The sequence below is a fragment of the Chelonia mydas genome, chromosome 1 (genome assembly GCF_015237465.2).
Source record: "Chelonia mydas isolate rCheMyd1 chromosome 1, rCheMyd1.pri.v2, whole genome shotgun sequence".
NCBI lineage: Eukaryota > Metazoa > Chordata > Testudines > Cheloniidae > Chelonia > Chelonia mydas.
Window position 1 is genome coordinate 327,778,059 of NC_057849.1, and position 12,604 is coordinate 327,790,662.

A 12,604-nucleotide genomic window follows, 5' to 3' on the forward strand; every position below is an offset into this window, starting at 1 on the left:
AGGTGCTATACTAATTAGCTATAGGTGCTATACTAATTAATAATAATATTCAATACATTTCTGTTGGCCAATTGTCCATAAGCAGCAACAATTTTCTCAAATGTATTCACTATTCAAAGTTATTCACCAAATCATTTCTATGCATTATTCTTGGTCTTTTATAATTCTTAGAGTGTTCATAAGCAGTTTATTGCAAGTATTTAATATTAAGCTGCAGCACAAAGAATCATGGGATATGCCCCCAGAAGTCCTAGTGACACAAACGGGTGAGTGTAGCACTGGGAAGGACGCAGTAACTCCCACTGAACTCAGCGGTTGTCCTTCCACTGACTTTAGTGGGAGGTGCATCAGGCCCTAAAATTATTAAAAATCTATTATATGTGCTAGCTGTGATTTTCAAACCCTTATCGCATGGCCAAATCAGAATGGATTTTTCTCTAGAACACAGACACTTATTCTTCCGAAAGCCTATTTCCTGGCCAATTTACAGCTATCTACTCCCCTCTTCCCCCCGCCCCTCCCCACACACTCTGGCGCTATAGCTGCTCACAAAAAGTCATGACTATTACTTTATAATAGAAACAGGGTATTATTTTTAAAATCTCATCATTCTCGCCTCCAAAAAAAGAAAAGAAAAAAGAAAAGAAAAGACAACTATTTTCGTCTCAAAGTTTCCCAAAAGTGTGGAGACTAGAGGGCTGATTTAAAGCCCTTTGAAGTCAACAGAAGTATTTTCATTCACTTAAGTGGGGTCTGGGTCAGACTCTAGCCCTGGAAATTTAGCCTAAAAGCTGCATGTTTCAAAAAGCTATGAGCAATGAAAAGCAGGTTCTTTGAATAAAAGTGCTAGTGGACCCTAACTGCAGAATTCACAAGCGCTTTATCTTTAATATATGTTAATCTCTGATACAACAAGACTGGGGTTGTGATACATGAAGGGGGAAGGGGGAATAGCTCCCTTTGATGGACACGCAGCCAGCCAGTTAGTTGTAAATCCCTCTTGGTGTCTGTTCTCTGCTTGGGAGAAGGGTTAACAAAGCCCACAGGTAAAAGAAAAGGAGCGGGCACCTGACCAAAAGAGCCAATAGACAGGTAAAAAGAACAGAACAGGAGTACTTGTGGCACCTTAGAGACTAACAAATTTATTAGAGCATGAGCTTTCATGAGCTACAGCTCACTTCATCAGATGCATAGAATGGAACATATAGTAAGAAGATTATATATGTGTGTGTGTGTGTATATATATTATAGAGAGAGAGAGAAGGTGGAAGTTGCCATAGAACTTTTTAAAATTGGGAAAGAAACTTTCCTTTTGTCTGTTGTTCTCTGGGCTGCAGCAATGCTATGTAAGGCTTGAACCAGATATGAACATTCATTTTCCATACCTAGAAGAAATTATTTGGACAGGGAATGTTTAGTTAGACACAATCAGGTTTATTTTTTATTTTGGCTTTGTGCTAACCCCTGATGCTTTTGTTTGCTTGTAACCTTTAAGCTGACCCCCCCAAAAAAGCTAGTTGGGTGCTTAATTTTTGGAATTGTTTCTTTTAAGGTCAAGCAAAAAGCCTAACTTCCAGATGTAATTTTTTCCTTTTTGTTTTTAATACAATTTACCTTTCTTAAGAACAGGATTGGATTTTTGGTGTCCTAAGAGCTTTGTGCATGTTGTTTGATTAGCTGGTAGCCAAAGCTAATTTCCTTTGTTTTCTTTCTCAGCTCTTCCCTGGAGGGGGGTGAAAGGGCTTGAGGGTACCCCACGGGGAGGAATTCCCAAGTGCTCCTTCCTGGGCTCAAAGGAGTTTGGTTTTTTTGCATTTGGGTGGTGGCAGCACTTACCAAGCCAAGGTCAGAGAAAAGCTGTAACCTTGGGAGTGTAATAGAAGCCTGGAGCGGCAAGTATTAATTTTTAAAATCCTTCCAGGCCCCCACTTCTGCACTCGGAGTGACAGAGTGGGGATTCAGCTTTGACAGGGGTTCATTTCAGAAGAGATGTAATTAAGCACTAATGGAACCATAACAGTGAAATATGGAGTCTCATTTTAAAAATCAGAAAGTGGAAGTGTAAATAAGAGAAAAGAGAGTGATTCCATAGGTCACTCCTTACAGGGTCTTACATTCCCACTTACAAAGAAAGGCAATTAAAGTCTGTGGATACAGAAAAAAAAACATACTGCAGTATAGATCTTTCCTGAATTATATTAATATGAAGTGGTATTTTATATGGAAACATACTGCATTAATGCTTCTTATTCTGGAATCATACACATGCACACAAGCCAGTCGGCATACCCATTGAAACAGCACTTTGATTTGTATTAAGTGTGCTACACATTCTGGCTTTCAAAAGGGATTAGATACTATGTTCAGAGATTAACATTTTCTTCAGTTTTCATGTAATTGTGGTATACTCTAGGCAGGGCTGATAGCACTGTATATTATTAAGGTTGCCCAACATTTCCCATTATAAGAACCTGTTTTCAATTGGTTCAAGTATGGCCAAGTTATATGCATGTGGGCTGAAATTTTCCATTTCTGGTGTCTGCCTCAGGCTGATTTTTTTTTTCTTTTTTAAATTTCAGCCAAAAGGGTTCAGCAATTTCCAAGAAAGAAATATGCATAAATATGTGGTTTGCCCATGTTAAAATATTCTAGACACTTTTTCTTTTAAAAGCTCTAGCACCTCCATGCTTTGGAGTAGGGTCTTGAAATTTCACAGAGGGCAACCTTTGTTTCACAGATGTGACTTTTGTTGACCCTTGGAAACTCCATCCTAATTTGTCCAAATTCTAATCCTTGAAGAACTGCAGATCAAACATGCTCAGTAGAGGGTTCTTAGATTTTAGCAGTTTTCTCAAAGATTCTCTGTGCACTGGTCATGTTCCAAGCCACAGCTGAACAGGGTTTTGTCTGCAATTGCAGTTCAGGGCTGCTATGGGCTGTTCTTAGTCCAGGCATCTAAACAGAGAGACTTTCTCTCCTGTGCTCCCCATGACCCCCTATCTGCCACTAGGCCCAGGCTGCACGGAGGAGGAATCCATCTAACTCTCATGCAGAGGGAATCGAAAGGAACACATTGGGACAAGAAGCTTGGGGAAAGGGAACTAGGACTGTGAATTAAGGTGAGAGGGCAGACTGTGGAGGGTTTGGAAAAGACACTGGGAGAAGGATGGGAAATGTGGGAGACTGAAATCAGATGAGGAGTCAGGCAGTAGACTCACACTGGCTGGCTATGACGACTAGGACCAATACATAGGGGGGAGGAGGTGATGAAGGAGAGGAGAGAGATCTGGCTGGAAGCCAGGATGAGGGGAGAGAACTGAGAGGGGACACTGAGATTGGACAAAACGCCTGGAAGGAAGATTGGCACTGGGAACATGGGAGCTAAGAGGGGTGTGACTGGAGGCCAGGGTGAGGAAGAGAGAGACTGGAAGAGAAACCAGGAGAGGACAACTTGGACTGGCTGGGTAAGGAGATGGGGGTTAGGAGGAGGGATGAACTAGGAATGGATACACAAGAAAACCGGGAGTTGGGGGCAGACTAATAAGGGGATCAGAAGTCCACAGGGGTGAAACTAGCACTACCTGAGCAAGGAAACCAGGATTGGGATGAGCAGCCTGAGGAGTGGAGACTGGAACTGGGTTGTTGAGAAGTATGGAACTGGGACAAGGAGGCCGGGATGGGTAAGAGACAGGACTGGGACAAGTCTGAGGGGATGGGGCAGAATGTGTCACACTTGGGGCACGTGCACAGAAGAGTCTGTACCTGCTAGAGCACACTCCCTCCAACAGAAAGGAACCTATAATTTCCGAGTCTCACCATCCTCTGCTGTGAATATCTCTGAAATCACTAGCAAAGAGTCTCCTCCCCCCTTGGAGTTGGTCCACACAGAGGATAACAATCCACTGTTGCTATCAGTTATTCCATTAGCTCATGTGTCAGAGGTCTATGCAGTGGGTGTAAGGGTTCCTTTCCTGTTGATGAACCATGTGAGAGTGTCAATATGATCCCACATGATGATATTTCAGGGTGTGTGGTTTTTTCCTTTTCCATTTCCATTTTAAAAAACCTAGGAAATTACACACAAAAACAAGATTAAAAGAATATTATTAAGGCTGCAAAGTCAAGCACTAAAAAATTAGGAATTCCAAATTAAGGATGCCTGTGGAACCTTAATTCGGCTGCCGGGGGCATTACAATAAAGTCTCTAACTCTCACACACTATTGTTTCATAGGACCTTTGCCTCATTCAGTGCACAGAATGGACAGTGTTCACTTAATGAGGAGATTTTTTTTCACCTCATTGTTCAGTGTGTGCCCTCTTTACTGCAAAACAAAACAATCTAAACCCTCCTCTGAAAACAGAATTATTAGTTTCCTTCTGAGTTTCTATGGCGTTTGTCACTGTAGCGTCTGAGTGCTTCACAAATATTAATTAAATAATTTTCACAATACACTTGTGAGATGAGTTGGGGGCATTATCCCTCTTTTACAGATGGGGTAATGAGGCCCAGGAAGATTAAGATCAAAAGTGTTCACTAACTTTAGGTTCCAAATTTCAGTGGCCTAAGACCTCCTTTTTTAGGAGTTCTTACCATTATATCGTGTTAGGGGGCTTATTCCTTCACCCACTTACTTCCCTGGTCCTTCTCGCATGAACAGACAACAACAATACCCGAAGTCCAAAGGTGCAAACAATTCGATGTTTATTGGGGTGAACTTCCAACAAGCGTGATTCCAGTTTCCTTCCTTAGTGTCCCCCTTCCCAGCTCTGACACCACAGAGCCTTACCTGTGGCCCTGTTCTCATTCCTGCCCTTAGCTAAACATGATTCCAATTTCCCCACCCCCATTCCCTGTTCCCATTTCCCCCCCACACACACACACATTCCTGATTGACTGCAGACTATATAGTAAAACTTGAGTTCTGCTTAGCTATACCTTAACCTATCATTTTACTGAAATTTAACTAACCAATCCTAACATATTGTAACATGATTATTTAACCAATTATATCCCACCATCTTAATTAGTTTACGCCCAGCAAAATTAATTATACAGCGGACAGGAACAATCACAGAACCAGACAGAGATTATACAGACAAACAATAGCAAAGTGGGAACTATAATGACAAAACAATACAGAAGTGAGGATTTCACATCCCAGCTATTGATAAGTGAGTTCTTGCCAGACAGGATGCTATCAAAGTAAGTTTCCTTTTACATCTTCTAGGCACTTCCCTCTCTCTGGAGGCAATAGGCATTATCAGGACGGGACTATATTTCTAACAGCCCAATTGCACCTTATTTCAGTGTGACTAGTTTGGAATGTGAGGATGTGACCAGTCGCTTCCCAGCTTATGGCTGCCTCTGCTGCTTAGCCAAAGGCCTTAGCCTAAGAACAGGGCCTCAGACTGTCACAGTAAGAGAAGGCTCTTACACGGGCAGACAGTGATTTTGATTTTTTCTTTTATACCTCTATAACTAGCCAAGTGATAAGAATACACCTAAATTCTTAGAGTATAGGCCTTTACAGACAGGCCTGAATATCTATATCCTAACATATGGCATTTTATATGCCCAAAGCACATGTCCCACTGACTTCATTTATAGCTGAGAGTATTCAGCATTCCTGCAAATTAGATCCCAGAGTCTCAACTCAGGCACTCAGAAAATATAGAACACACTAAATTTGGTATAAGTGACTTGCTCAGCATCACATAAGAACTCTATGGCAAAGACAGGGACAGAATTTAATTCCCAAGGATAGTATTCAGCTGCTTTAACCATGAGACCATCCTTTCTCTTCCTGCGTTCTCCTGCCTCATGCACTATACACCTTCCAAGTTCTGCTACAAATGATGTAGGTACCTTCAAACAACTGTCCCCTTCCCTGCATAACCTTGATTCATATTCAGAGCATGTCTATTCTGTGAACCGACTGGGGCAGAGGTCCTATGGAAAAAATAGTGTGTGACCACAAAATTAAAGACTGTATCACAGTGCATACGCACCAGGGGGCTGAATTAAGGTTGCGTAACCTTAATTCTGTCATTTCCTAACTTTTGAGTGCTTGACTTCTCAATCTTAATAATGTTCTTTCAACTTATTTTTGTATGTGCGATAATAATATGTGTGGTAACATCGATACCTCTTCTCCATAATAAAAAGTAATAATAATTTGTTCCTTTGGTAAAATATACTCTGGATTAAAGTAGTGTAGCTAAGAATATTAGATAGTTATCATTCTCCTCCACAGAAATCTAGCCAACAGAGACTTCTTAAATTCAGAGAATTTATATGTCAGAAAACTGGTCTTCTCTTTCAAAACAGAGTGCTTTCCATGAACTTTCCTTGAATAGTTGCTTCCTGGATACCATATTGGACAAATACACAATGTAAAAGGAGCTGTGCTATTGTGTATGGGAGTTGTAATAAACATAAACCTTATGCCTGGTACTGCAAAGCTGATTAAATATTAGCTTCAACATAAAGAGAGTGAATTAATGGATGTCTCCATTATTCATTTCCTTCTAAGTAAACAGTACAGAAAAGGGATACTATCGGCTTTCATTCCAAAAGAAATCGTTGTGAGGATGGGATGATTACTTGTTTCCCCTATATCACGAGCACCATCCATTTTTGACTGTTCTAGTTGTCACAGACAGAGGGTCTACCCATTTAGACTCACCTTGGCAAGCTCGTCCACCCCACTTGCGCTTCTTGCCAACGTTACAAGATCCTCTTGCATTTTCTCCACCCATGACTTTATTCTACAGAAGTAAAAAGAGAGAAAGAGACGTCCCATCAGATCAATGGCAAATAGTTATGACGATCACAAACACAAATGCAGGCCGACAGATTATCCTCCAGGAGGCAGATTGATGCCGAAGTCCCCTTGATATTGCCGTGAATCTGCTTTAGACATTCATTCCCTCTCTTTCTCTCATAGAAGCTGTCTGCCGTACAAAAGCCCAACACGGTGAGGAAGCTGTATACGACTGATCATCAAAAGAAGGGCAAAAAGTCAGGACACATGAAAATAGTAGTTTAGAGGGCACAAGAGCCTTTCCCCTTGATTGTTGAAAAAGTAACCTGCTTGCCTTTTTGGAATATGCCACCAATACTGAGACATAAGTTAATGTGAATCTCTTTTGTTAGCTCAAATCTAGCCTGGTCTTACACCAACCAATTTTGTTACCATCTGTAGACTGCATGGTGGTCCCCGCATATCCTAGACGAGAGTTCCTGTCACAAAACCCATCACCACAATTAACACTAACTGACAGCTGCAGCAGATAGGTTAGAGACTAAATGGTATAGAGACTGACTAGCCTCCCAGTTGTATTTTGATTCTAAGCATTCAAGTGCCAGGTGAACATTTCTGCAGTTGTATCTCTCATAGGGTTGTCTATAGTGGCCAGACCACATGCTAGCTGAACAATCAAGCATACTGTCAGCACTTATTATTACTATCTATGGTACGGTACCCATGACCCTAGTATATGAGCACATTCTAATCTTTAATGTATTTATTCTCACAAGACTCCTGTGACTTCAGAAAAGCAGACTTTGACTCCCTCAGGGAACTGATGGGCAGGATCCCCTGGGAGGCTAATATGAGGGTGAAAGGAGTCCAGAAGAGCTGGCTGTATTTTAAAGAAGCCTTACTGAGAGCACAAGAACAAACCATCCCAATGTGCAGAAAGAATAGCAAATATGGCAGACGACCAGCTTGGCTTAACAGAGAAATCTTTGGTGAGCTTAAACACAAAAAGGAAGCTTACAAGAAGTGGAAACTTGGACAGATGACTAGGGAGGAGTATAAAAATATTGCTTGAGCATGCAGGGGTGTAATCAGAAAGGCCAAAGCACAATTGGAGTTACAGCTAGCAAGGGATGTGAAGGGTAACAAGAAGGTTTCTACAGGTATGTTAGCAACAAGAAGGTGGTCAGGGAAAGTGTGGGGCCCTTACTGAATGCGGGAGGCAACCTAGTGACGCATGATGTGGAAAAAGCTGACGTACTCAGTGCTTTTTTTGCCTTGGTCTTCACAGATAAGGTCAGCTCCCAGACTGCTGCACTGGGCAGCACAGTATGGGGAGGAGGTGAGCAGCCCTCTGTGGCGAAAGAACAGGTTAAGGACTATTTAGAAAAGCTGGACAAACACAAGTCCAAGGGGCCAGATGCAATGCATTCGAGGGTGCTTAGGGAGTTAGCTGATGTGATTGCAGAGCCATTGGCCATTATCTTTGAAAACTCGTGGCAATCCAGGGCGGTCCATGATGATTGGAAAAAGACAAACATAGTGCCCATATTTTAAAAGGGAAGAAGGAGAATCCTGGGAAATACAGACCAGTCAACCTCACCTCAGTCCCCGGAAAAATCATGGAGCAGGTCCTCAAGGAATCCATTTTGAAGCACTTGATCAGAACCAGTCAACATGGATTCACCAAGGGCAAGTCATGCCTGACTAACCTGATTACCTTCTATGACGACATAACTGGCTCTGTGGATATGGGGAAAGTGGTGGACATGATATACCTTGACTTTAGGAAAGCCTCTGATATGGTCTCCCACAGTATTCTTGCAAGCAAGTTAAATAAGTATGGATTAGATGAATGGACTATAAGGTGGATAGAAAGCTGGATAGATCGTTGGATAGATCACTCAACAGGTAGTGATCAACAGCTCAGTGTCTAGTGGGCAGCTGGTATCAAGTGGAGTGCCCCAGGGGTCGGTCCTGGGGTCGGTTTTGTTCAACATCTTCATTAAGTTAGCGGATGACACTAAGCTGAGGGGAGAGGTAGATATGCTGGAGGGTAGGGATAGGGTCCAGAGTGACCTAGACAAATTGGAGGATTGGGCCAAAAGAAATCTAATGAGGTTCAACAAGGACAACTGCAGAGTCCTGCACTCAGGATGGAAGAATCCCATGCACTGCTACAGGCTGGGGACCGACTGGCTAAGCAGCAGTTCTGCAGAAAAGGACCTGGGGATTATAGTGGACGAGAAGCTGGATATGAGTCAACAGTGTGCCCTTGTTGCCAAGAAGGCTAACAGCATATTGGGCTGCATTAGTAGGAGCATTGCCAGCAGATCGAGGAAAATGATTATTCCCCTCTATTTGGCACTGGTGAGGCCATATCTGGAGTATTGTGTCCAGTTTTGGGCCCCCCACTACAGAAAGGATGTGGACAATGTGGAGAGAGTCCAGCAGAAGGCAACGAAAATTATTAGGGGGCTGGGGCACATGACTTATGAGGAGAGGCTGAGGGAACTGGCCTTATTTAGTCTGCAGAAGAGAAGAGTGATGGGGGATTTGATAGCAGCCTTCAACTACCTGAAAGGGGGTTCCAAAGAAGATGGAGCAGCCCTAGCTCCAGCACCCTAGTTCTCAGTGGTAGCAGATGACAGAACAAGAAGCAATTGTCTCAAGTGTGTGGGTGGGTGGGGGGTGTGTAGGTTGGATATTAGGAAAAACTATTTCACTAGGAGGGTGGTGAAGCACTGGAATGGGTTACCTAGGGAGGTGGTGGCATCTCCATCCTTAGAGGTTTTTAAGGCCCGGCTTGACAAAGCCCTGGCTGGGATGATTTAGTTGGGATTGATCCTGCTTTGAGCAGGGGGTTGGACTAGATGACCTCCTGAGCTCTCTTCCAACCTTAATCTTCTATGATTCAATGATTCAAAGGCTGAGTGTCACAGTGCCCCACTTTTAGGTGCCTAGAAAGTCACAGGAAAAACTCTGTGATCCACAAAGCTGAGTTATGTGCCCTGGCTCCCTATACAATGAACGGGGAAAGAGAGTCGCCTTAGAATGTGATCCAGGATGGAGTAGCAGGGACCACGAAACAGCCCTTCACCCTCCTGCCAGGTTGCCAGAATGGATTTCACCTCCCCAGTTGCTATGCAGAACCCAAACACAGGCACAAGGCAGCTAGTGAGGATTTGACCCAGAGAAATTCTCTCAGCCTTGGTCACAACAGCAGATGCAGAGTAACAACACTGTTGGATGGCTTTGATTCAGCTGAAGCTTCAGCTCTGATCACTACACAGGAGCTAAGCCAGAAGAGATGTAAATCACTCTGCATAGCAGCTGCACACAGAGCACACGCTTTGGATTTCATTTCAATGCCATGTGAACAAGGTCAAGCTCCTAGGAATATAGATCGCAGTCCTTTATCGAACTGGCACAAGGTCATTTGCCCTCCATGTAAGCCAGGGCATTTGTCCCTGTAAGGAGATGTTTTTGTTTCAAATAGGTAGCACTGACAGGCCGGAGAATGCAGCAGTTAAAGTTCCAGAATTGTTGGGGATTATTGTCATTGTACTATTATGTACCGCAAATCAATTGAGGCACATGAATAGGCTGTCTCATTCAGATTTTATTTTATTATAAACCTTCTCTGTACATGAGCCATCACCCCACTTGTAACACTACTATCACATCCTGGGGTGCAATATGGGATGAGGAGTTGTATCACCTCTTACCCTGTAAACCTTATGTGCATTAAAAGATTTGTTACTGTAACTCCCTGCCTGGGATGTTCACAGTCAGCGACTAGCATGCCCTGAGTGGCTGTGTATAACTGCAGCCTTAGTCCAGCAACTCTGAACCCAGCAGCCTGCCAGCAATACACCAGTCACATTCCCTGTTTTCTACCAGCTTTGCTTACCACTTGGAGGGTGACTCAACACAACCTCAATCCTGAATTTTCCAAAAGCCACATGCTCTGCAAAGTCCAGCCATCTCCTGGACCATTCAGAGAGATATTACAGTTCATTTGCTTCTTTAAAGAGCCAAAAGCATATTACAGCTTATTAAGGGCTTGTCTACACTTACTAGAGGATCGATGCATCAGGAGTCGATTTAATGGGTCTAGTGAAGACCCACTAAATTGACCGCTGATCACTCTCTCGTTGACTCCTGTACTCCACCTGATCAAGAAGAGTAAGGGGAGTCGACAGGAGAGCATCTCCCATCAACGTCACGTAGTGTAGACCCTGTGGTAAGTAGACCTAAGCTATGTTGATTTGAGTTACAGTATTCATGTAACTCAAATTGTGTAGTTTAGATCGACTTTTCCCTTTAATGTAGACAAGGCTAATTTAACTGGGGTAAATACACTCTTCCCTTGAAGCAGAACACTGAGTTGGTTTATAGTAAAAATAAAACAAGTTTATTAACAAAAGGACAGAGTTAAGTGACACCAAGTAGGAGGAATAAAGTTAGAAAGGGCTACAAGCACACAAACAAGCAACAATGCGCTTTCTAATGGCTAAGACTAGATCAGAATTCCCCTGGCATGGCCCATACACCACCACCACCCCACCTGGCATCAGTGTGGTGGGATGAGCAGAGGTGTCCAATGGGCACCAACCATCCCCTCAGCCAGCAGATGTTCCCGTGGGGAACAATAACAGCTGGTGTAATTGCTGCAGCCCCCACGCAACTCTAATTTATGCTGTGGCCAGAGTCATGGCCAGCACATATAATTAAGAAGTGGCAATAGCCTCCCTGATGGGTCTTCCTCTGCTGCATGAAGCAGAAACTCTGCGCAGCAAAGAATCTGGGCTGAGATCTTTAAATCAGGAACCCTCCCCACTGCAGTAGTGATGGGAAAGGAAATTTCCTACGTCAGATGAAATCACAGGCCATCTTTAATTTCTATCGGGTCACCTAACCGATCTCCCTGACAGTGCAGGCTTGGCTCCTCCTAGTCCATTTTCTAGAGCTTTGGCTAGTCTACTTTTCAATGGATTTGCCAAAATTCTCCTTGGAAGACAATGCCACCATCTAATCCCACTGGAAATTCTCTTTCTGAATTTCATCCTGTTAATCCTATTTACCATCCGAAATAATTCCTCTCCCGCTTTTATTTCTAGTCTTCATCATTCATCTAGCTATATATGCATACCTATGTTTTCCCCTCCCATAGAAAAACCAACAGAAGGGGAAAAAAGTCATCTGAACACAAAAAGAACTTCAGTGTATAGCAAACTCATCTGATTCTTCCCTCTAGACAATGAGGAGAGAGCATGGGTTGCTAACTCTGCAGATTTTAGAGATCCACAGGGAAATCTGGTCCTTACTCCACTGATCTCAGAGCACCCGCAAGAAATGCCTGTCCCTAAGAGCATTCATCCCTTGATGACCACGTCTGCATATTCCTGCAATTAGGAGCCATGCTGCCTTTGGCTCGTCTTTTATGCCTTTGTGCTTTCATTCTGCTCTCTTTGGTACCTCTCAGAAGGGTAGAAATCCTGGAAGTTAATTGTGCTTTCAGCAGTTAAGGTCTGCTATTCTGGAAATATTAATGTTGTAAAATCGTTCAATATTAAAAAGAAATTGGCCATTTCTCATATTTGATACGGTCTCTTCCAGATTTGCAGTTATTTTAGATTCAGTTGCAAAGCAGATGTGCTGTATCTAATCCAAGAAAGAAATGCCTTTGTTAAAGGGGGAAAAAAATAACCCAAGAATGAGTTGCATCTCATTACAGTGCATCCCATAGCGTTCCATCAATTTGGAACGTGACACTAATTATACAGCACAATGCAATGGGAATGTAACAAAGCTTACATTTACAATGCAACACAATCTA

General features: G+C 42.9%; 1 protein-coding gene across 4 annotated transcripts in view; it reads right to left on the minus strand.

The window, feature by feature from the left end:
* Positions 1 to 12,604, minus strand: part of CACNA2D1 (calcium voltage-gated channel auxiliary subunit alpha2delta 1) — a 659,278-nt gene that overhangs the window by 580,804 nt on the left and 65,870 nt on the right. For all 4 annotated transcript variants that reach the window (XM_037889245.2, XM_037889243.2, XM_043552428.1 and 1 more), the window contains exon 2: positions 6,688 to 6,769. In XM_037889245.2, the coding sequence (XP_037745173.1) occupies positions 6,688 to 6,769 (82 nt within the window). The remainder of the gene's footprint in view (positions 1 to 6,687; positions 6,770 to 12,604) is intronic.